This window comes from Artibeus jamaicensis, unplaced genomic scaffold (assembly GCF_021234435.1).
Source record: "Artibeus jamaicensis isolate MK-2021 breed Jamaican fruit bat unplaced genomic scaffold, CSHL_Jam_final contig_327, whole genome shotgun sequence".
Taxonomy (NCBI): Eukaryota; Metazoa; Chordata; class Mammalia; order Chiroptera; family Phyllostomidae; genus Artibeus; species Artibeus jamaicensis.
The window spans coordinates 4,566,711-4,592,727 of NW_026521772.1; the positions used below are offsets into that span (position 1 = coordinate 4,566,711).

The following is a 26,017-nucleotide window of genomic DNA, read 5'->3' on the forward strand; positions in this document are numbered from 1 at the left end:
CATGCATGTGCCCTGACTGGGAATCAAACCGCGATTGCTGATATTTTTTTATAATGAAGGCTTATTACTCAAATAACAAGAATCTTTAAAAATTTTTTTCATGTAATTGAACAGTAAAAAATCAGAACATTTTTTAAATTTAAACTTAGTGATTAGAGGTTTGGCCTAAAACTAAGGTTTGCTATGAAGTTTTGTTTAGTTTGGTGCTTTGTAAACACTAAGAACTATATCTTATGTCCTGTTCATAGCTTTTCTAAGGGGCTCCACTTCATGCATAGAAGTTTCATAGGTCTTTTCCTAGACTCCGTGTACCAAAAGTAGATGGTGAGAACTGATGCTTCCATATGAAACCCTCACACCCCATCATTTTGTCATAACCCCCTTTAGGGAGTTGATGCCACCTGAGTTTAGGTCGGAGACATGACTGAGATTTCATTTGTGCAATGATTGAGAGTCACAAAGTGCAGAGGGGAGTTTGCAATGAAGGCACAATTTATGCACATTACCCTTTAATCAGCTTAACTAGAAAATATTAAATAGAAAATACTAAACGTGAGTCTGAGGAGCACATAAACTTTGCTGCAAGAATCAAAGGCTTCTTATTCCACTGAGTGTATTCCAGCTGCAGACATTTCAGATTCCTTCCTTTAGTGACTTAGAGCCATTTATCAGATTCTTAAGACTCTAAGCTATTATTGTTTATAATGAGTCTCAGGGTCTTGCCCAGATGAAATAACTTTACTTCCATTTATGTGAATAAAAACTCACTATGACTAAGGATTTAAGTTGGTTCAAGGAAAAAAAAAATGCTTTCCACCGGCCAGCGTTTAGTAAGCTCAGTCAGCTGCAGTCTGCTCGGACTAATTTGTTCCAGGCCCCCTGGGACAGGGAAGGGTGCCGCTGTAGTCCGTTCTCTCTGCTTCAGAGACGAGCCTTCTGAGGCAGCTGGTCTTGTTACTTCAAGTATCTTAAGGAAAACAGAGATGTCTCCTGGGATCTATAACATTTACCTTTAGTTTCAGAAGGAACTCCGTATATAGGGGCATCTCTGATTTTTTATGTCTTTATTCTTGGGAAACTCATTTTGAACAGTGTTTGTCCTTCTCTAAAGAAGAATTCCCACCCTGTTGCTTCCTAGAAGTAGTGTATTAATTTATATTTTAATGTGTGCATTCATTACTTTGCTTTTTTTAATGTTAAAGATCTAATTTTCAAAGGGGTCATCGAGGTACCAGTGCATGTTCAGAGTGAAACACGGAGTGTGTGGAACTGCAGCCCTGCACACACAGCATGTCCTCCTGTTGGGCAAAGGAGCGAGTTCTCGAGGTGTCAAAGCAAAGGTGGAATTAAATAGTTCTTACTCTCAAATTAAGCATAGTCTTTATTAAAATAATTATGAGCTCTCCTAGCATGTACTGAGTCATAAGGACATGCCAACACCAGGCCTCTGAGAAATAGGGGAGCCAAGGCTGTACAAAGTGTGGTGACTTTGGCATAAGACACGAGAGAGATAGAAGATCTTTAGAAGAATTGAGTTTATAATAACTAAGTCACCTGCAGAGAACTGCATTTATACTAAGGAGTTCAGTCATTTGTTTCAAGTTCTAAATTTTATAATGAAGTTGCCTAAAAGGACATGATCATCTTACTCTGGTTTAACTCCTCTGAACATGCACTATTATGATTCACCTGGGGACAGGTACCCTAAATGTAGGTAGAAATTACTTCTGTGTATATAAGTGTAGAAATGAGTATCAGTGAAGTTCTTTCATTGCAGGCAATTAGAGCAGAATGACTGAGTAAAATGAGGATTTATTGAATGCTGTTATGGTAGTACATAGAACAGAAAGAACAGAATGGCTGTATCAACTGGAAAGAAAAAGCACCAGGTCAGCTTTGGTGCTCCAAGCAGTAGGGCCCATGGACTTTCAGGATATGCCTGTCAGATCGTCTGTGGTGAAGGACATCTTTCTCTGTTGGTTTTTAAATTGAGAATTCTTTCTTTTAAGTAATTGTTTTGGTTTTGAGCTTATGACTGGGTTTGTATGTCAATACTATTTAATTTTGATAGTTTATTATTTCCTTAGCTAGCATATCTCTGCAGACGTCCTTGGGATAGGTAGCCTTTTGCTTCAGTGCTCTGCTTCTGGGATTAGTGTTTGCTCTTAGGTTTTTAGCCTGTGAAAATATCTCTTACTTTTGTTCAGCTGTGCCTTTAAAAAGATGGTTTTTAAGTTTTACCCAGTATTTTTAGGTGTTCTGTGAAGTTTCCTCAACAGGTCTAATGTGCTGTTTTCAGAAAGTCTCAGTCTCTTCATCCTCAACGTAAAATAGTGTTTTAAAACTCGCATCAGACCACATTACTCCCTTGCTACTACTTTTACAAGTATTAACATCCGGCCTCCATCTGCCTCCTGCCTCTGTTCAGCCTCACCTTTAGTTACTTGCACTTGGTATGGTTCAGGAGTACTGGGTATTTTTCTCCAGTTGACCGTGCTCTCAACTCTGGCATTTTGTTCCTTCTTCCAACCCCACATCCCTCACTTGCTTCTTTATATCTCAACTGAAAAGTCATTTCCTCAGGAAGACTTTCTGGCCACTTTGAACTCCATTAATGCTATTGCCACGCTTCCCTAGCTTCCTGCGCTTTCCTTCTAATTAACGTGCGTTGCTCTTCTGTTTACCTGTTTAGTATCTGATTTCTGTCCAAGGGCAGAGACTGATTTAGCCTTCTTGGTCACTGTCTTTCTCTGGTCAGCAGCACAGTGCCTGGGATGTAGTGGACATTTGAAAAATGCTTGCTGTTGAATATTTAACATTTATATTTAAGACTTGTTGTTTAGACCTCTTACAAACTAAGTAGCATATACATTCAATTGTATATAACAATTTGTTGTTGTATATAACAATTGAATCATTCTCTCAACTGGGTTCGAATTATTTTTTAATTTTTTATTTGTTTACCTTCAAACCCAGGACATCTTGAATTAGTCTTTTTTATTTTGAAATAATTTTAAACTTACAGAAAATTAGCAAGAACGGTATAGAGAGTTCATGTATATTCTTCATCCAGTTTTCCATAATGTTCATAGTTTATTTAACCATAGTGCAGCTATCAAAGCCAGGGAGTTAACATGTTGATAAAAACACTATTGACTAAAACACTGTCCATGTTAGAATTTTATCAGATTTTCTCCTCAGGTCCTTTTCTGTACAAGGACCCAATTCTGGATCCCACATTGCAGTGAGTTGTTTGTTTAGCCTCCTGCAATCTATGAGAGCTCCTTAGTCATGACTTTGACACTTCGATGACTATACTTTGATGGATGAGTCATTTTGTACAGTATCCCTTAAGTTTATTTTTGTGATTAAAAAAAATTAACAGATTCACATTATGCCTTTCTGTCAGGACTATCAAGCGTAATATCCTTCACATTGCATCATTTCAGGGTGCCCGTGATGTTGATAGGTTTTATTTCATTGGTAATGTTACTCTTGATTACTTGCTTAAAGTGGTGTCCACCCCATTTCTGCACTGTAAAGTTATTGTTTTCCCCTTTTACTGGTAAATATCTTCCTACTCCTTAAACTTTTGCCCACTGATTTTGGATCTTTTGGTAGATCTTGCCTACAGTAATTTAATACTGTGGTGCCTAATGATTTTTGTTTTTCTCTCATTACTTCGAAATTTATTAATTAGAATTTTTCTGTAAGGGAGAACTGTTCTTTCTCCCACATTCATTTACTTCTTCAATTATTCATTCATATCAGCATGGACCTGTGGATATTTGTTTTATTCTGTGGATTATAATACATTACTATCCTTTGTTTTACTGCTTTGGCTATTCGGAGCGTCTTCAGGCCAGCTCATTTTGACGTGCCCCATTCTTTTGTGAGAATTTCTTTTCTAGTGTTATAAGATACTCCAGGCTCCTCTTGTATTTTCCCTGCTCCAGCTCTAGAATCAGTCTCTTCTCCTAAGAATTCTCACTCCTTTTATTGGAGAATGATATTTAGAATTAAGATCTGAGTGCTAGGAGTACTTACTGTTACAGTATCGTCGCTCCTACACTCCGATAGCAAATAGACCAGTAGGAGTGTGTGTGTGTGTGTGTGTGTGTGTGTGTGTGTGTGTATTAATCCTTGCATATACACATATGTATATTTCTGTGTCTGTATGTTTACACATAGGAGTATATGTTTATATTAACAACCAGTAGTTCATGCTAATGATATCTCTGATTCTACTGCAACACTTTAGGTTCATTGTAGCTTTTCTCCTTTTCTAGCTCCCCAAGGCCATTTCCTAGTACCATGTCTCCTATTTTGTGCCTGAAATTTACCTGATATTCCTTGTCCCAAGAGATGTAGATTATTTAAAGTCAATATTTTAATGTATTAAGTATGCTCAGGGTTGTTTGTTCTGGTCTCCGAGAAGAGTTATTTAAGAGGGTGTCAGAGAACAAGGAAGGTAATGTTAATATAAATGTTGGGGCTGGGGGAAGAGATGGTTTGGGGTACCTAGGGAGAACACATTCATTTGGAAGAGCTTTCTAAAAGTAAGAAGTGAGAAAGTATGGCTGGTTCAGGGAACTGAATGTAGTTCAGAGTAGCCGTACATGTTGAGAAGAAGTTTATAGTTTTGTACAGTTGTGGTTGGAAAAGAAGCTTGACATGAGTTCGGCCTTATTAAATTTATTAAGACTTGTTTTGTGACCCAACATGTGGTCTTTCCTGATGAATGTCCTATGTGTGCTTGAGAAGAATATGTGTTCTGCTGCTGTTGGATGGAATGTTCTGTAAACGTGTGTTAGGTCCATCAGGTCTAACTTACAGTTTAAGTCCAGTGTTTCCCTACGTACAATATATTGTCTGGATGATCTGAGCATTGTCGAAGCTGGATTATTGAAGTCCCCTGCCATTATTGTATTGCTCACTATTTCGTCCTTAGATGGGGAGTATGACCCCTTCTCTCCTGGGAGAAGTTGGGAGTTCCCTCAGTTGTCTGGTGCTTTGCTGGGCGTGGTGTTTATAGTGAGAGCGAGTTGTTAGCCTTTCCTTACCATTTCATTGTGGGTGATGTGGGCATTTTCCCACTCAGCCATTGTGAAAGAGTCACTCAACTAGCTTCTGGGTTTCTTTCAAGAGTCAATAAACTTCTGTGAGTAGCTCTAGATTCAGTGTGTGGGAGGGGAGAAGATGAATTTAGCAGCCTCCTATGTTACTGTCTTGGACTGGGACCCACAATTCATGTTTTGTTTTAAGAAAGATACAGCTATAAAGTATGCTTTAGTTGCTTAGATGGTAAATTTGTCTATAAGTAATTAAGAGCCCAACTTTGATTTTTGGATCAGAAATTAGTTAAGGTTTTTTAATTGAATTGAATATGGTCTTTTTTCCTCAAAGAAATGGAACTACCACCTGTCCAAATCTTTTATTTAAATATATATATATATCACTTAGGTTTTGCAAAATTTGCATTTTAGTAGCTGTTTATAAATTCCATTGTTTTATATACTTTTCCATTCTTCTGTCGTCTTATTCAGTATGATTCAGGGATGTATGTAGATTTTCAGCCAGTCATTGGAAGAGTCTCTTTTCCCCCCTTGTCACACCATCAACTGAAGTGAAGCAACACGATGTGCTGCCACTTCACCCGAAGCCGGGTTTTCACTTTGCCCTTTCCAGCCGGCTCCGTGGGTCGTTAGCGAAAGGCCCAGTGAGTGCTTTTCAGAGGGGCTGGAAGAGTCTCCATACCAGTGGCTACTCTTCTAGTCTAATTCGAATGGTTCCCAAATATAAAGGGGGAGGAAGGCATATAAAAACCATGGCTTTGAGGGAATTTAAGCTAAGAAATTTTCTTTTAGTTGGTATGTTGCAATGAAATTAGAATAAAATTTGGGAATATTGGGGGAAATTCTCAACAAAGATGTAGTTTGTATATCTTTAAGAATTAACGTAGAGTGGAATATGCTTTGATTTATACTTGGCTGGAATATTGATGTTATGTTTATTATAAATGCATTCTGTCTTTGGTTACATGCCTGCCACTTCAGAAAGAAACAGTTACATAGCTGTAGTTGTTTGAAAGTTTTATTTCTGAAATAACCAGAGCCCTTATACTACATATGGTTCATTCTTGTGCTCATCTTTGTTAAAAAAAGAAAGACTAAAAATTCAGTTCATTTTGGGTAATCATCAAATATTTTGTATTTGGTTGATAGTAACTCTAGTCTTAACTTCAGTCTTCTGTTGTTTTGCAGAAGTGAAAAAAACTATGATTAGTAATAATTCAGCTGAAGGTAGGTTTAACTAGATAAATTTGATTAACAAAGTAGCTTTAAATAATGCATTCTACTTTCCAGTTATATGACATAATTAATTAGGCTAATAGAATTAGCAAATAAAAGACCTTCAATAAAAAATAGGTAATTCTCTAGAAGATATAGTTGTCTATATACAACTTAGTATTTTGTCATGTTGGTTAAATGAAGAACAGTGCCGAAAAAAGAGTCCCTTTTAATTGTCCTTTCAGAGAATTTATTTCTAGAGTTTTCATATATAATAACTTCTGAAATTGATTTGCCTGAGTAATTGCCAGCAATCATGGGATCCTCTTTCGAATGGCCTTTCCTGATTTTATAAAATAAAATCTTGTCTTTTACTAAGTCTGAATTTTGTTATGATGCATGCCTCTTGGGCCCTCCAACAAAAGAATATAGACAGTCCCCAACTTATGACAGTTCGACTTTATGTTGGTACAAAAGTGATACCTACTCAGTGGACACAGTACTTTGAATTTTGATCTTCCCCAGGCAAGCAGTATGTGGTACAGTGCTGTGTTGTAATGTCGGCAGTGGTAGGAGGAGAGGTGACTTTGCCTGATGTAGGAAGCTACTGGAAGTGTTCTGAGCATGTGTAAGATAGACTAGGCTAAGCTATGATGTTTGATAGGTTAGGTATGTTAAATGTATTTAATGTATTTTCAACATATGAAAGTTTATTAGGATGTAACCCCATCATAAATCAAGGAGCATCTGTTGAGAAAGTAAGTGATGAACAGGATAACATCTTTTATAGCCGAATTACTGTATTTTCAATTCTTTGTTTCCAATGAAACTGAAGGAGAACCTCATTGTCAGTTTGTATATTATTAAAACTAAGTTTGAACAATAAATCCGTATGCAGTTTTTGGAAAACACTTGGAGAATTGATGTTGCTACAACACACTTTCATTCTGATCTGCTTACTCATTTATGTGAACAAGTTTTCTCAGCACTTAACAGCTATGAGATGAAAAATAGGAATAGCTGTGCTAGTGAATGGTCTCATTCTAAACATTCATGATATTCTAGCAAATGATGTAATATTCATCATTCAAGTAATAATGTACTATGTATTATTCTAGCAATAATGTAATATTTATCACTGGGTATATGAACTAGTTGGGAGAAAAACTATCCATTTAAATATGATATTTATTTTCAAATTCCTAACAAAATTTTAATTGTGATGTGTAATACTTACCAAAGTTTATTATACATTTATGTTATGCTGACATAGTGTGTTCTGATAATTGTAATGGATAGCCCAATGTAAAAGAAACTTTAATATTTAGAGCTTATATTTAGGAAAATTTTTGTACTTAAATTTTAATTTATGTACATTTAATGGCTAGGAAGTATGATAGGATCATCAGTAAATAACTTTCAAACCTAAAAATATATTAGGGTAAATTTTGTAGTGTTAGTAGAATGTGAATACAAATTGAAGAAGAAAATGAAATAGTATAAACTTTCCAACTGTTAAAGAACTTATTTTTATATACTTGATAATGGTGGTGGTTATCATATTACTATGACATTTAAGTTTCCATTAGCTACACTTAAAACAGTGTCACTGTTTTTTAATTTTCACCTGAGGATAGTTTATTGATTTGAGAGAGAGAGGAAGAGAGAGAGAGAGAGAGAGAAACATTGATGTGAGAGAGAAACATCAATTGGTTGCCTCCCGTACGTGTCCAGACCAGAGATCAAACCCACAACCTAGATATGTACCCTGACCGGGAATCGAACCAGTAACCTTTTTGGGGACAGCTCTCCAACCAGTTGAGCCACCCTGCCAGGGCAATGTCATGTTATTTTAAAATGCAGATAATTACAATGCACCAGAAATTACATTATTTATAACTATTTAAAAGTGTTCAGCCCTGGCTGGTGTGGCTCAGTAGATTGAGTGCCAGCCTGCGAACCGAAGGGCCACCAGTTCAGTTCCCAGTCAGGGCACATGCTTGGGTTGCAGGCCAGGTCCCCAGTGCAGGGCGTACTAGAGGCAACCACACATTGATGCGTCTCTCCCTCTCTTTCTCCCTCCCTTCCCCTCTTTCTAAAAATAAATAAATAAAATCGCTTTTTAAAAAAAGTGTTCAAATCTTTTGTCATAACTTAAAAAATATGAAAGTCCTGGGGAGAAAAGAGAATTTCAAGTTATTTATTACTAATTTGTAAATCACACTTTTAAAAAAGAACCCTCTGTTTTCTAAAGCCATATAATCAATAATGCTAAATATCCTTTCTATATTTTATGGAAGCTAGTCACATGTTAATTTTTATCAACTCTCTTTTATGAGTAGTTTTTGAGAAGCTAAGAAGTCGTGGAAACTACATGGAATATAATAAAAATGCAAAAGAGGTGGTGGTGATATTAAAGTTCACCTCTCAAACTAGTTTCACAGAATAATGTTCCTGGAAATCTTCATAGATACTCTTCACCTTTTTCCCCAGCTTCTTCCTGCCAACCCTCTACCCAGCCAAGAGGGATTGTAGTCTTGTAAATAACTTTGGGAAAAACTGTGTCTCTTTTTCATAGTATATCAGCGTGGTACAGCTTCTTTTGTCTTAAAGCAGTTTCTCAACTTTGGCCCTGTTGACCTTTTGGGCGAGAGAGGAGGAGGAGGTCCTAGGCGTTGTGGGATGTTGAGCAGTAATCCTGGTCTCTATCGATTAGACTCCAGTAACACCCTCCCAGTTTGACAACAAAAATGCCTCCAGACATTTCCAGATGATTCTTGGGAAGTTTGTGTCCCCCCCCCCCCCAAGAACTACTATTGTACCTTTAAGCAGATCAGCTTAACCCTGTTTGTACTTACATTTTCCAAACTTACTTGACTTTCTTGAAATTCTTTTTCTTCTCCTTTACCCATATACCTAATGTCCTGGGAATGCTATTATAAATTATTTAGTAACAGTAAATGAATTTTACATTTTTCCCTCCTCAGACACCTCCTTAAAACTCTTCAATACTTTTCATTGAACTTCGAATTAAATTCAGACTCCTTAATGTGGCCTCCCTGTGTGTGAAGGCCTTTGTCTACCCCTCTAACCTTCTTTTGACCTGCTTTTGGGTCCTCTCAGGCACCCCAGTTTCTTTCTTATTATGCTTTTCCTTCTTTCCTGTTGGGAATTATTTTGCTCTTGCTTTCTTATTCTTTAGGTTCAGGCCTCAGATTAAATGTTATCTCCTAAGGAGAGGTCTTTTCTAACCATCTCTTAATCTGCCAAGAAGGAGGGTCATCCATCCTAGTATTTACCCTCTCTATCTCAGTACCCTGTTTGTTGCCTCTGCAGCGCTCTTCAGTTGTGACTCTGTAGTTCTTCTCTGTGGATTTCTTCCTGTCGCAGTCACTAGAATGCCACCTCTGTGAGGGCAGGAACCGTGTCTGGTTTGTTCATCCTTATATCCTCAACATTGAGCACAGAGCCTAGGGTCTAATTATTTGTTGAATAAATGAATATGCTTTGATTTGTCCGTTTTTTTTATAGAGTTAAACTTAAATATTTTTAATCGAAATATAGTTCAGATACTATAAAATTCACCCTTTAAAAGTGTATAATTCAGTGGTTTCTAATAGATTCACAAGGTTATACAACCGTCATCACTATCTAATTCCAGAACATTTCATTACTGCCTATTCTCCCCTCCTCCAGCCCCTGACAACCACTAATGTCCTTTCTCAGTCTTTATGGATTTGTCTGTTCTGGACCTTTCACATAACTGGAATTTTGCAGTGTGTATTCTTTAGTATCTGGCTTCTTTCCCTTTGACTTCTTTTTAGGTTCATCTATGCAGTAGTATATAATAGTACTTTATTTCTTCTTATGGCTGAATATCCCATTATAGGGATACACCGTGTTTTGTTTATCCATTCATCAGTTGGTAGACTCTCGGACTGTTTCCACTTTTTTGGCTACTATAAATAATGTTGCAGTGAGCATTTGTGTATAAACATATGTTTTCACTTCTCTTCAGTATATACTTAGGAGTGAAATTGCTGGATCATATGGTAACTTCATATTTAATTTTTTGAGGCACTGCCAAACTGTTTTCCAAAGTGCCTGCATCATTTTACATTCCCACCAGAGGCATATAAGGGTTCCAGTGTCTCTCGTCCTTCCCAGCTCTTGTCATTGTCTCTCCTTTTTGTTACAGACATCCTGCTGGGTAAGAAGTGGCATTGTGGTTTTGATCTACATTTCCGTAATGACTGATGATGTTGAAATGTTTCGTGTATGACTGGCAATTTGGAGGAATATCTATTCAGATCCTTTGCCCATTTTTAACTGAGATATTTTTCTATTTATTGTTGAATTCTAAGTGTTATTTATATATTCTAGATACTAGCCCCTTATCTGATATATGGTTTGCAGATATTTTCTTTCATTCTGTGGTTGTCATTTCACTTTCTTAATAGTGCCTTTTAAGCACACAAATTTTTAATTTTGAGGAAGTCTAATTTATCATTCTTTTCCTTTTCATCACTAATGCTTTTGGTGTCATATCTAAGAAACCATTGTCTCATCTAAGATTATGAAAATTTATGCCTGTTTTCTTTTGAGAGTTATAGTTTTAGCTTTGACATTTAGGTCTCTGATCTATTTAGACAATTTTTATATATGGTGTAAGATAGGGGTGCATATTCATTTTTTGTGACTGAATATTCAATTGTCGGAGCTTTAATTTTTGGAAACTTTAATAAAACACCATAATCTTCACAAAATTGTTAAATTTGTTTCAACATTTACAATTCAAAAAAATATATGAAGCACATACTGGCACCAGACATTATGTTGGGTATAGGATCTGTAAAGGTAAAAAAGATAATAATCTCGACCTTCAATATCTTTCAGATCTGGCACTTAAGAAAATTGAAAGCAGCAATAAAAATGTGAATGGAACATATGTTTGAATAACTTAATAGTGGTTTTAAAGAATCGATTATTGAGAGGTTGTATGTGGAAGTAAGATGACATGATGGTATAAAAATAAAAGTCTTCCTGAAAACTGCTGTAAAAAGTACCTGGTGGTGGTTGCTGTGCAGTAGGAATATTTTACCTTGATTAGTACTCTTAGGGTTATTTGATGTTAACTTAGTAATTTTGGAGGTGGATGAGGAAGAAATTGCCTGTCATCTGCAAATGTGCGGTGAAGGTAAGACCATAAATAGAAGTGACAAAAAAAATCTTTGCCTCATTTTCCCTCTCTCTCTCTCTCTCTCAATCTCTCTCGTGTAACTGACTAAATTAATATTTATTTAACTCAGAGCAAAGTGTTCTCTGAGTTCTCTGAGTCGTACTTCATGAATTCTAGATTTGTTTTACCCCTTTGTCATTTTTTGTTGTTATTAACACTGAACTTACAATCATGGATATTCTTGCTAAAATGTGCACTTATCCATGCTAGCTTTCTTTGAACTAGGCTTAGTCTTCTGTGACTAATCATTGAATTCATGTTAAGTCATTTTGTAGTCTGGTACAGACTGTGAAATGTAGGGCTGCTGTAACAAAGTACCACAGGCGTGGTGCCTTAAACAGAAATCTGTTTTCACAGTTCTAGAGGCTTGAAGTGCAAAGATCACAGTGTCAGTTTCTCTGGTAAGGCCCCTCTTCCTGGTGTGCAGAGGGCTTCCTTGCTGTTTCTCACATAACTGTTTGTCACTGTGCACATCTAGTGAGAGAGGAATGGAGGGAGAGGGGTGTCTCTACCTATTGGAACAGGGCCCCATCCTTATGACTTCGTATAACCTTAATTATCTCCTTAAAGGACCTATCTCCAAATAAAGTCACACTGGGGATTGATTAGGGGTTCAACATATAAATGTGACAACATAGTTGTCACTTCAATAATGTTTATATTAAGAAAATACAGTGAGTCTCTGTAAAACATTTTCACTGGAGGGGGAAAAAACTCATGTTATTTAGGTTCTCTACACCTATACTTTCTCACCTATAAAACAAGGGAATTGGGTCAGTTTGTTTTGGAACACTGAAATTCTCTGTTCATTCTGTTTAGAGTGACTTCTAACATTACTCAGCAGATAGGATATAGGAGGTGTCTTGTAATAGAAATCAATCTTGTGTAAATCAGCATTCTGCCAACTTCTCACAACTGAAATAAAAAGCCCAATTATTCTGTGTACCTCTAAATTCTGATACGGACCCTCTGTTCATCTAGCTATGCTAGTTAGGTTTTATTATGTTTAATTTAAAGGTTTTGGTGTGCCATGTTTCTCTTTTTGTTTCAGCAAATAATATGCTTTATTTATACAATATAATTTATCTTTCATGAGTAAGTTTCATTGTAATGGATTCAAGCAATACAACATGTATAGAGAGCAAAATATGAGAATTTCTCTCATACTCCCTCCTTTTTCAAAGGAGATGACCACAGTTAACAGTTTGGAATGCATGCTTGCAGTTTGATTTCTGTGAATGAACGTAAGAATATTCATATATGCATTTTTAATAAATGAGATCATGCTGTATATATTCTGTTATTTAAACTGTTTTCCTCAACAGTGTCTTTTGGGAATTTCATACATACTAGGATGTATATGTAGTATTTTTTAAGTGGCTACATAGTGTTACACAGTATTATTGTAATTTCTTTAACTGTTCTTCTGTTGGACATCACTCTGTTTTCTTTATCACTGTTGAAAATAAGGTGCACGAACATCCTTGCACGCACATCCATTTGTGCAGAGACTTCTTCAGAGCATATTTCCCATGTGAGATTGGACGCACTGAACATTTTGATCACTACCGATTGTTTTCAAAAAGGCTTTACAAATTTACATTTCCACCACCAGGAGTGAGAGTGTTCATTTACCTTCACCATTGCCAAAATAATACAGTATTTTAAAATTGCTTCCAATATGATGGTTGAAAAATTATATTTTGCCCTGGCTGGCGTAGCTCAGTGGATTGAGCGCGGGCCTGTGAACCAAAGGATCGCGGTTCAATTCCCAATCAGGGCACATGCCTGGGTTGCAGGCCAGTTCCCAGCAGGGGACACATGAGAGGCAACCATACATTGATGTTTCTCTCCCTCTCTCCTTCCCTACCCCTCTAAAGATAAATAAATAAAATCTTTTTAAAAATTATATTTAATTAAACTTGGATTTACCTGATCTCTAGGATATTGAGCATCCTTTTATGTGTTCACTGGTCATCTGTATCTCTGAATGAATTGCTCTAATTTACCCACTCATCTTTCGAAGTATATTTTTAAAACATTAAAAATATCAACAGATTTGTAAGAATTTTTAAAAATGAATTTTGCATGTGAATCATTTACTTTAAATGTTGCACGTGTGTTTTCCCTGTCTCTTCTTGTCTTTTCATTTAGCTTATGGCATCTTGTGGATGGAGATACTTCATTTGGTGAGAACGCCAGTCATTCCCGTTGTGTCCTCTGTTTTGTGTGGCGTTTAGGAAGGCTTTCCCCATGTAGAGTTATTTAATTTATTTCTAGTATTTTATAATATTGTTTTAAAAAAAAACATCAATGTGCTATTTCTCACACACCCTCCAACTGGGGGCCTGGCCCGCAATCCAGGTACATGCCCTGACTGGGAACCGAACCAGCAACTTTCCAGTCTACAGTCCAGTGCTCAATCCACTGAGCCACATTGGCCAGGGCTATCATACTGTTTCTTTAACTTCATCTGGAGTTTTATTAAATGTGTGGTCAATGAACCCAACCCTATTTGTGATTTAGTGCTTTGTTTTCTCACTGAGTTGAAATCACCTTTATCTTAATCTAAATATCTGCATATATGCAGATTTATTTCCAGACACTCTCTTCTGTTCTTTTCATTGTGTTTTTATAATTTCTTTACCAATAATGTGCTTCTAATTGCTATTAGTCACTATGTCTTTTGAAATCTGAGAAGACAAGAACATTTTCATTCATTTAATTTATTTTGTATAGCTATTCTTGCTGTTTTGAATCTAGCCTTTTTCCCTCTTTACTATGTTTGCTATAACTTCTCAGAGTTGTAGAAACCTTACTCAGCCTTCTTCTGATTTGTGGCTCTGAAGTTATATGGAAACTAGAAAACTAGATAATAGACTGTGGTATTCTAGGCAAAACAATCTCTAAACTGAGAAAATGAAGACTTCACATGAGATAGATTTATGGGTAGTACATAAAACTTATTTCATATGTTTTAGTTTCTAAGAGGCTTAGATTTTTCATTTCTAGGTTCTTAGTAATATTTTAAAAAGTTGGAGTTGCAGAATATGCAGTCTCTATATAAACATTAATATTGTTAAAGAAGCTATATTTAATTTGCTGAACAACTTTATTTCTATCAATGAAGAAATAGGTTAGGTTAGTGAAAGTTGTCTGTTAACAGGGAAACAAAGTAGATATGACCAAGCCCATTTTTTTGTTTTGGGGTTTTCTTTCCTAACAATATAGCAGAGAATAAAAGAAAAAGAAATTGTAGGTAATTAGTAGAATAAGGTATTATTTTAAATTGGCTATAGCTAGGTGCTATTATAATGGAGCACCTTTAACTCAAGGTCAGCTTTTTTTAAAGGTTCGACCTGCTTTGGGCTCTGAAAAAAATAATTCTCAGTGGCCTTGGGCAGCTGTAGTGTATGTTGTACCTAAATTGCTGAGCGTACATGAGAAACTTATAATGGCATCCTTTCCTTAATGCATTATCTGGTCAGCTCTAAAGCCTAAGAAATAGAGAAATAGATGTATATAAAAGTTAACATTTTGCATAGTACTAATTTGCTTATGTTTTTGTTATATGAATAAAATGAATAGATTTGACTTGCTTTTTAGAACTTCAGTTTAAGCTTTTATTTTTTTTTTTAATCTCTGGTAGTATTAATGAGTATGTATATGTTGCATATTACTCAGGGAAATATTATTTCTCATTCCTGGATAGGTGAATTATTTAAGGGTGTCTGGGATTGCTCTGATTTGAGGGATCTGGGAGACAAAAGCACCTATAGTTTTTATAGACATTTCAAGCTTAGAGTGTCCCAGAGACCTGGAAATAGGGTGGTTCTGTATTGTGATTAGTATCTGGTGCCTCGTCAGACTTCACTTGGGCACGAAACACACCCTTTCAGGTTTGGGGCTTCCTGAAGCTGCATATATTTGTACTTACAGGAGTCAGTAGATCAGTGTGCTGTGTCAGAACTCACATAGTGAATCTAGGCTGCAGAGACTGACACTGATTGGCACACACAGCCTTTTAAAATGTCTAGATTTATGGCTTCTTCTGAAAACTTGGAAGATCTGACAACCTGGGCCTCATATCATCACATGGCAGCACAACCAGGTGGACATGTGCTCTCCAATTTGCCAGAACCCACACCTTTCCTTATCCTAAAGGTGGCTCTTCCCATTTATCACCGTACTTGCATAATCACCCCCACTTGCTCAATTCATTTATGTTTCTATCCAGCATCTGAAGGTTTGGAATACCTAATTTATAATCTTACTATCAGTCTGCCTGTCTTTTTCTATGCCTTGCTCAGTCAAAGTAAACATGAATAGAGAGCAATTTAGTATTGTTAGAACAGTCAACTCTTTTTTTTCCAGAAATATATGATATTCATGCCTTCATTTTCTCTTGCATTTCTTTTTTCCCGGAAATATTTTATCTATTCTCCTGCAGAATCCTACTCATTTCACCTGTGAACACCTCGAATCTTCCTTGATCGCCTCTGTCCACAGTAGTGTGTTCTTCTAGTCTTAGGACACTTGTTTTCTCTGACACTATAAATTTATTATAACAGAGGTTTGTAGAGTGTCGTTCAACTAAAAAATAATCGTGTTCTTGTGAAGAGGCCTTTGATTAGTCTTTTCTCAATATGGTTCATGGTCCATTTTTTTTTAAAGAAATCCATATATTGTTGTTATTTTGAAGACTAAGAAGAGTGACTTGAAATTTTATTTCCCTAGTTTTCCTAAATGGCCTTTCAGACATTAAATTTAAATATTGGGTGTGTTTTTTTTTGCTTTCAGTTACAGATGAGGACACAGTAAAGAGGTATTTTGCCAAGTTTGAAGAAAAATTTTTTCAAACCTGTGAAAAGGAACTTGCCAAAATCAACACATTTTATTCAGGTGAGTGGGTTTTTTTGGTACAACATACTAGACACTGTATTTCTGCCGCTAAAGAAGGAGAAACTCTACCATGTCATTGTTTAAACATCTGATCATTGTTTTAAAACTGGGGCTCGTCATCCTTGTCTTGCTGTACCGAAGGGGTGTTTTCTGTAGCCAAGGTGGGAACGCATTTGGTCTCAGTGTTTAAGACTTTTTATGGTAGTTGTCTGTGTTACTGTAGTTGCAGGATTTGGGAACTCATTGTCAAGCAGTACCTTGGTGGAGCTTCACTGTAGCCCAGTCCAAAGCTTTAAAGAGCCAGAAACGTATTTCTCTCAGAGCTGAATTACACAGTTTCAGTTTTTTAATTCCAGCAGTTTTACGCCCTCCCATTGCATTGTGGAACATTCGTGTCTGTCTAAGGAGCGTGGTTTGCAGTGGCAGCTACCAAATGCTATTGAAGTTGAGAAGAAAATATTAGAACTTCTATTTATTTATATTTTATTCCTTTAAATTTTGTATTATATGTTCACTTTCCTACTTTTTATTTTATTGTTCAGGTTTAGTTGTCTCCATTTTCACCCTACCACGCCCCCCTACCCCACCCATCTTCGCTTTTTTTTCTGTCTCACAGAACTCAGGTTCCTTGAGTCCCCCATTGTATTACAGCTGAACAGGCCCCTCCCAGAATTACCTCCATCTCCATCAGTCATTTTAACCACTTTTGTCCCTTGTACTTTTCATCCCTTTCCCCTTTCTGGTTTATAATGCTTCTTCCTGGCAAGAAACTCCAACTGGCCTGATCCAGCCATTGACCTTCTTCATGCGTTGCTTAGGAAAGCTGGGAAAAATCATGTAGCAGAACAGATTTGAACTACTCTGAACTCACTGTTGCATTCTTAACTGTGTCCTCAAACCTGCCTTTGGGTCCTGATCAATGTCCTTTGCTGTGCTCCAAAGTGATCTTCTAAACCATGTACCATTCTCTTGAGCTCTCTGATCCCACCATCTTCCCCATCATGCTTATTAACCTCCTACTTTACAAATAAAGGCCTTCAATTCCTGTTGGTGTACGACACTTAGGAATACTATGTATTCTTCCCTACAAATACCTATGGCCATTCTTACCCTTAATTAATTTCCCTCCAGTCTTTGTAGAAAGGATGTCCCTTGATAGTGCATGGCAGAGCTCTACAACTGCTGATTAAATTTCAGTTCCTTGAGACCTTACTCCTCAAATTGTCTCCTTTAAGAATTACTGAAAAAATGTATTGTTAACTTCCCTTTTTACTGGTTTAGCCTCCTTAGCAAGCCACTCCCTTCAAACAAAAAATAAATAAACAAAAAGGGAAGCAAATATCTTAACTCTGTGTCCTCCTCCTCATCTTTCACTGATGGCTGGACTTCGCTTCCTTGGCAGAGGGGACAGTCTATGCAAAGGCACAGGCCGTTAAAGGACATGGCATGTATACATGTCCTCTTCAGTATGTTATAAGCACCTAGAAGGCAGAGACAAAATAGAAATATTTGAAACCATGCAAGTGGATAAATTTTCAGCAAGGGGAAAATGCACAGAAGGAATGGCAATTTTCAAGGACAAGGATCATTTCCATAATTAGGAGGCAGGAGGGTAAAGAGGAACCAGCAGTAGAGATAGCCATGTGCTGTCGGCTGAGGAAGAGGAGACTAAAAGAGGAAGGCATTTGCAGTGGAAAGAGCATTGAGACTGAGAAAAGGCCACTGGATGTGATCAAAGGCTGTAAATGAAAAAAAATGAGGTAAAGTTTATTAGCATTTTATTATAATTTGGGGGGAAAGGATTTCTGTATCCAACTCATTTAGATCACAAAGAATAGATAATACATCTTAGTTCACAAAGAAAAATAAATATCTATTTGTAATAGATACATAACTTTTATATTTTGAGTTATACATAAATATGTATGTTTTGTATATGTTTGTGTGTGCATCTATATATGTATGTATATGTAATATATTTAAGTAATTTTTTCATAAAACAATACTTATCCTTACTACTACCCAATACTATTTTTCATTTTAATTATTTCTATTTGATTTTTTTTTTAATCCTGATTTATGAACCACTGACTTGCTTCTATGTCCCCATACGGGATTATATATAACACTCGGTTTGAAAAATGGTACCTTAGACTTGGTTACTTGTCAGAAACAATTTTAGGCTTTCTGCTGTTAAAAATGTGGCATCTGTGACTTAATGACTCCCTTTTCTCTGCGTGTTGGAAAGGCCACTCCGGCGTATCTCTTGATGGCATCACAGAGTAGGTACAAACTCATAGTCTTCAGACTCACTTTTTGCCAGGTCGGGAAGTGATGGGTAATATGAACACGTGATTGACAGAAATAAAATTTGGCGCTTGTCCTACACAGTATCATTTGTCTCCTTGTTTAGCTGCTTTTTTTCATGGCAGATTGTCTTATAAACTGTAATCCTCAAACACTAGGACACATGAGAAACCAAATAATACCAGGGTGAGAGAGTTCAGCTTAGGCACCTACCTCCACCCACTTACATCTCACAAAAATATTTAATAGTCAACTAAAATGGTCATTTTTAAGTGAGGTATGGTCTTGATTGAAACCTTTTTAGTACCCAAAACAAATGCTATAAAAGCCAAACAAAACATGGAATGAATACCATTGAAGTGCAGATATTTATTTTCACACCAATTCTATTACCTACCAATAATTACATGTTGGATTTCTGAGCCTTATTATTTTTGTGGGAGAAGTTTACCGTTTAATCTTCCTAGGCCTGCATGTATACTTGCTTGTAGAGTGAGGGAGCGATTCCCAGCCTTTCTAGGGTCATGTGAGGAGTCAGAAGCTATTTTCACTATTTCAGAAAACCTGATGTAAGTTATTCATTGCTCTTCATTTTTTATTACATATCTTTGGTTAATAAGATATGGGCATTTATTTAGATTTGTAGATAAAAATCTCTTACTATTTGAAGACTCTGGGAGAAGAGGGTTATTTTTGAAAGGAGGCATCCTTTTTGGTAATAGCGTTGCTAATCACTGACCTAGAATCGTGAAGGCTATAGTGTTATAAACTTCGTGGTAACGTTATGTCCTTTTTCAAGTGATCCTGAACACTTCATGTTACATCTTCCTCTTTTCTTGAACCAGTTTACTTTCTTTTTTCATTCAAAAAGCTTAGCTTCTCAGTAGTATTTTTATGTACCTACATAAAAAAAAACCCTTAGGATATAGGTCTGTCGTTTTTAATATTTCATAATTAAAACAGGCAAACCCCTTCTTTTTATTGGTTGGAATGTTTTAAATAGATCACTAAGAGCTTTTTCCTTTGTTTATAAACAACTTCATGGTTTGGGTTTTTTTTTTTTCCTGGTCTGTCCTAATTTTTTGGCTTCAGTTATTATATTAGGAACTCACAGCAGTGTTATGTGCTTTCCCCTGTTGTACCAAAAAGAAGGGATGGAAGGAGAGAAGAAAGGAAATTGCAGTAGTGTTATTTATAAGTCGGAAAATTATGGCAATAGAAACGGATTTATTTATTGGCTGTTAAATATTTTCAGGCTTCATATAAATAAAAGAGCAATTGGATAGTTACTCAGAACTATTCCTATTATACAGTTATTCCTATAGTCCCATTACAGAGCATCTTGCTATATATTTTTATATTCTTACTGAATTGAGACACTGTATATTGTTTTGCCACTGAGTATGTATAATGAAACATAAGAATCCCGCTGAAATACTAATGTTCCTTTTACAAGAGATTATATGTATCTAGTACCCACATTTTAAATTAGGGCTTAATGGCTAGTTTTGTTCTTTGCTTTTATGTGTGTTAAAACATGAATTACATATATGTTTTATTAATTAGAGTAAAATCCCCATTGTATTAGCAGTTTTTCCTATATCATGAATCTCTTGAATCTTGAGTGTATTACAGCAGAGTCAGCTACTTAAAAGCTATTAAAAGGTGCGGGGTAGAGGGAAAGTGAGTTAAACAGTCAGCCCAGCATGCTTTCTGGTTAACGCATCTGATGAAAATTGAAATTATTTATACACTGTCCACAGTATATTTTGCTCTCTCTATTTCGTTAAAAAGTGATTAATAGGTTTTTATTAAAATCAAGCCATGTGAAACCAACTTCATTTTCTTTGCTTCCTTCTTTCTTCCCTTCTTTTCTCTGCCTTGTTTCCCCTACCCCCCCAGACCCTGGCAACCACTAATCTACTTTCTGTCTGTATAGATTTACCTGTTCTGACATTTCCTATAAATGGTATCATGCAATATGTGGCATTTTTTGTCTGGCTTCTTTCACTTAACATGATGTCTTCAAGATTCATCCATGTTGTGGCATAAATCAGTACTTCATTCCTTTTTGTGGCTAAATAATATTCTATTGTTCATATAGACTATATTTGATATATCCATTCATCAGTTAATGGACACATGGATTTTTTCCACTTATTAACTGTTATGAATACTAGTTCGTGTATGTGCACAAGTTTTTGTGTGAATGTGTGTTTTCCATTCTCTTGGGTATGTGCACAGGAGTGGAATTGCAGGATCTTAAGTAACTGTTGAGCCTTTTGAGAACTGACAAACTACCAGAGTACAATGTGGCTGTAGCACCGTTTGTATTACTGCTCTTAGCTTTTAAAACTCTGTATCTTCATTTGTAAAAAGAAAGGATACAACTGAGGTTTTGTAGAGAGAGAAGTGTGGGATAGAATGAAAGGAAGGTATTAATATTTTTCTACCTGTCCAGTTCTAAATATTATATGTAACTTTTTTCCCTGGAAGTTTTAGGGAAACAAACTAGAACAATTAGTAAAAATTCAGACAAGTCAGTGAGTACCTTCACCACCATTTTTATCGTGATAATTTGACAATTCTGTTTTTTATTTCTTATAGAAAAGCTCGCAGAGGCTCAGCGCAGGTTTGCCACACTTCAGAATGAGCTGCAGTCGTCACTGGATGCACAGAAAGAAAGCACTGGTGTCACTACGCTGCGACAGCGCAGAAAGCCAGTCTTCCACCTGTCCCATGAGGAACGTGTCCAACACAGGAATATTAAAGACCTTAAACTGGCCTTCAGCGAGTTCTACCTCAGTCTTATCCTGCTGCAGAACTATCAGGTACTTAGATTCACACCCTGGAAAATAGAGCCTTTAAGCAACTGAAAGTTATAGTAAGTGGTACTACCTTGAGCTGTACTGATGGGCCAGTCCAGAAAGGAAAATCCTTAGCCTGCCATTGTTCTTTAGGTTCTTACTGGGATTTCTGATGTTCTTACTGGCTAAAACCACATTACCAGAGGTGGTCAATTAGAGTAATAAGACTTACTTATTACTGACTGCTTATAAATAAATAAATAAATTTCAATAAATAATTATATTTATCTAAATAAAATGAATTTATATTTATTAATAAATGTTTATGAATATACTGAGTTTAACTTCCCACTAAGAATCTTTTCAGTTTTATTAATCACATGCTGCAGCATAACTCACTGTTTTAATCTTGTGGATAAAATAATTAAATAACAGCAAATGTTTTATACAGACTGAACATCTAAGCTGTTATATCAGTATTTTAAAAATTCAATCTGGAAAATTGAACCATTGCGTATGCAATATTTTGGAATTACAGGATATTTATTCATTTGTAATTCTTTATAGATTTGTTTATATAGTTAAATCTGTAAAGAATTTATTGAAAAACATGATCTGTTTAATAATAAGCTTTGAAATTAGGCAAAAGCACCCTCTAATCGTTAGAGAGACCTTATGCACTATTTTTTCATTTTGTTCTTGTGATTATTACTTATAATTAGTGGTTAGAATCATTACAGCGTTATGTATTGTATAAAAACTGAAGGTTATGTAACAAAAGTATTACCAGGGGTAAATTCTGGAAATTTAAAATAAAAAGTCAATGTACTTCATGTCTGCAGTGGTCTAAGTTGTTAATCCATGTACTTATTTCTGTCTTTCCCTTTTGTAATTCTACTTTCTTCTTTATCATTGAAAGAACCACCCAGTTGGAAAGTAATTTTAGAAGACTAGAAAAATAATTATATAAAATATATATGAAAGGAAATTCCTTTCCTTTAAATTTATCCATAAGCTTTGTAATTTATTTTTAAAAAGAAAAATGTATTTCTTCTTTCTTATAAAACATCAGTATTTTATATTTCATTAAATATGTTTGTGTATTACAGGGAAATAACCTTTGTTAACTTTTTTAACTTTTCCAGAAGCTTTTGTTTTGGCTTATTATAAAAAGTTACTTGGGAAAACAAAAAAAAATTGTTATGCAAGTTTTAATCTATCCTCTATTCTTTGAAGCTGTTTATTCAGTAAAGCTACATTTATTTTGAGAATGAGGAGAAAGTTGATGGAAAGCAGTCTACAAGTTATGGTGTATGCACCCCAAGGAGAATTCAAGATGATCCATTAAAGTATGAGAAAAAAGGTATAAGCTAGCAAACAAAGCCTAGTTAGGAGTGAGTGCCCATCTTTTTACTAATGTGGATCTGTGATCAGCAACTTTGGGAGAACTCTGGTTTAAAGAACCTTGCATGTCCACAGTTTCCTGCTTTTTTGCATGTGGATCAAACAACAGAATTTGAGAATGTAGAAAAGTAGGATTTGGACATTATAGAAATGGAGGAAAAATACTAGCTTCTGTCCATTATCCACAAAACTATAAGTATGATCACTTCTTTTCTGCTGACTCTTCTTTGCAGTCCCATCTCCAAACTCAGAATGAATGGAGGTAAAGTGAAAATTAAGAAAAATAGATAGTCTGTTTTCCATGCTGGTTTGTACGTGCTTGCATAGTAGTGAGGGCAAACGCATACCTATGCCAATCCTTCAAAAAGCAGAGAACTTATCACTATCAATGTATTCAGTGTGTGATAAGTCTGAAATATTTTCTGAAAATATTCTTTTGATCAAAGAATAAATATAAATTAGCTATTTTGAGAACAATTGTTCATAGGAAAATAGAAACAAAAATGTTTTGAGTTAGAACTTCCATCAATTTTCTTGAAATTGAAATAATAAGGTTTACATTTACGGTTTCTTTTAATTACTGATAAAATACTACCTTGAAATGAATAAATAAAATAAGAAAGAAGAGTCTCACCCTTTCAGGAAGTGCTTTTATGACAGCATTGTCATTTCCTTCTGTCCTCAACCTTCAGTAAGCACTCTGTACACATGGTGCTTATTATCTGTCTTTCATCTTCTTTTATGGTGGTGGAAATTATAGTAGTATTTCTCTTTTTTCCTGTAGAATCTGAATTTTACAGGGTTTCGAAAAATCCTTAAAAAGCATGACAAGATCTTGGAAACATCTCGTGGAGCAGATTGGCGAGTAGCTCATGTAGAAGTGGCCCCATTTTATACTTGCAAGAAAATCAACCAGCTCATCTCCGAGACTGAGGTACAGTAGTCTGACTCATATGCCATATATTTTCAATAACTTACATGTCTTATTTTTAATCAAATAATTCCTCATTTCTGTTCTCCATTATGATTGATTCTACCTTTAAATATATACATATACAGGATTCAGCAGAAGTAAGACCTGCTTGAGTGTGGTTGGTAAGGTAAAAATATGGGTGTAATAATTTATAGTTTTAATTTGAACATTTCACCTAAAATGTCATATGATGGGCTTGAGTGTGAGCGATAGTGTTATATTACAGAATTACATGCTTATGATTTTGTGATGAAAGATTTTGTAGTGAAAAGAGGGCATTATTTGTGCCAGACCCTGTATTCTTACTCATGATTTTATTCTTTAATCAGTACTCATTCACTAAGAGGTTATCAAAGTACCATATTTATAAATGGTTCAGAATTATTTACTCATTAGTCGAGTTCAGTATAACTTGTGTCAAAATTTAATAATGTGTCTTTCTAGGCCGTAGTGACCAATGAACTTGAAGATGGTGACAGACAGAAAGCGATGAAACGTTTACGTGTTCCCCCTTTGGGAGCTGCTCAGGTTCGTATTGGTTTCTAGCTGGTTGGTTGGATTTGCCGATTTAATAATCAATACAATATATTTAGCTGATGAAATATAGTGATTTTATTACTTTAAAAAATGTTTCAAAGTTTTTAAGTAGCTAATGGTATTGTTATTTTTGTACTAAAAAATTAGATGCCAGATCTCACTTTATAATGAATTATAATGTCTTCCCATCTATCTCTTCTTATCCTGTACTTGTTTATTTTTATTGACGTGCTAACTTCATTCTCAACAAATGATTAAGATGAGATGTGTATTTAATGATGGGGGGTATCAGATATAGCTTCATCCAAAATACAATAGTTAAACCTATAAAAGCATTTGTTAAATGCTATTTATTATACCGGAAAACATTTAAGTGATATCTTCTGTATCATAAAACAAGTCTCAATAAATTTAAAAGGATTTAAATTCTAGAGAGTATGTTTTCTGACTACAATAGAATGGTAATCCATAACAGAAAGAGCTTTTTTAATCACATCCCAATAAAAGGCATTTACAAGAAATCTACAACTAATATCATATTCTACTTAATGGTGAAGCGCTTGAATCCTTTTTCTCTAACTAAGAACAAAAAAACATACTCACTTTTCCCTTCAACATTGTTCTGGAGATTATAGCCATGTAAGAAAGAGAAATTAGAGGCATTCAGATTAGAAAGAAGTAAAACAGGTGGAGTTTTTTGCCAGTGACATGATGACCTAGAAAATCCATTGAATTTATAGACTAGCTACTAGAACTAGTGAATTTAGCAAAATTGCTGAATACAAGATCAATATATAAAGATCAGTTATATTTCTATATACAATCATGAACAATTGGAAATCAAAATTTTTAAAAATCGCTATTTATGATTAAGACATAAAATATTTAGGGATAAATATAACAAAAGATGCTGAAGACCTCTAAATTGCACTTAAATCTTTTCTATAAGAAAATTAGTATATATGTAATTCGAAGCCTAAAATTATAATCTTGTTTATTTAGTGACTCAGATTTCTGTAAAAGAATTCAAATAAATGGTAACTCTATTTCTAGTATTATAGAATGATGAAAGATGATTCTATAATTCAGATTTATAAAAATACAGATCATAAAATATTTTTGTTGATTTCACGGTAGAACTTTGAGGCTCATGCTACTGATTTATGAGAGCATTTACTAACTGTACTCAATATTTTGTCCTGTACCCAAAATTCTGTTTTTCTGTCCATAGCCTGCACCAGCATGGACTACTTTTAGAGTTGGCCTATTTTGTGGAATATTCATTGTATTGAATGTTACCCTTGTGCTTGCCGGTAAGTAGGTTAAATTTTGAATTAAATTATTTTTACACATATGCCTATGTCATATTCTGTCCTTCTGTCAAACCTACTACCAAACTACCAAAGTTATTGAAAGAGAAATCTGTTAGGGCTAAGTTTTTGTTCTTATAAATTAGTGGGGGTAGGGGAAGTCATTTGTTTTGGTTTGTTTTTCCCTTGCGGTATATTATTATCGTTTAAAACATTGCTAGTTAATCACTCTTGTTCTCCATCATTTT

The 26,017-nt window shown here is 35.3% G+C and overlaps 1 protein-coding gene and 1 non-coding gene across 3 annotated transcripts in view; one reads left to right on the plus strand and one right to left on the minus strand.

Annotated features, from left to right (window-relative positions):
- Positions 1 to 26,017, plus strand: part of XPR1 (xenotropic and polytropic retrovirus receptor 1) — a 135,905-nt gene that overhangs the window by 69,952 nt on the left and 39,936 nt on the right. For both annotated transcript variants that reach the window (XM_037145639.2, XM_037145640.2), the window contains exons 3-7: positions 16,330 to 16,431; positions 21,346 to 21,569; positions 23,734 to 23,883; positions 24,367 to 24,450; positions 25,691 to 25,772. In XM_037145639.2, coding sequence (XP_037001534.1) covers positions 16,330 to 16,431; positions 21,346 to 21,569; positions 23,734 to 23,883; positions 24,367 to 24,450; positions 25,691 to 25,772 — 642 coding nt within the window. The remainder of the gene's footprint in view (positions 1 to 16,329; positions 16,432 to 21,345; positions 21,570 to 23,733; positions 23,884 to 24,366; positions 24,451 to 25,690; positions 25,773 to 26,017) is intronic.
- On the minus strand, positions 5,605 to 5,739 carry LOC119049729 (small nucleolar RNA SNORA21). Its single transcript, XR_005082597.2, has one exon. It is a non-coding gene; the product is annotated as a small nucleolar RNA SNORA21 (small nucleolar RNA).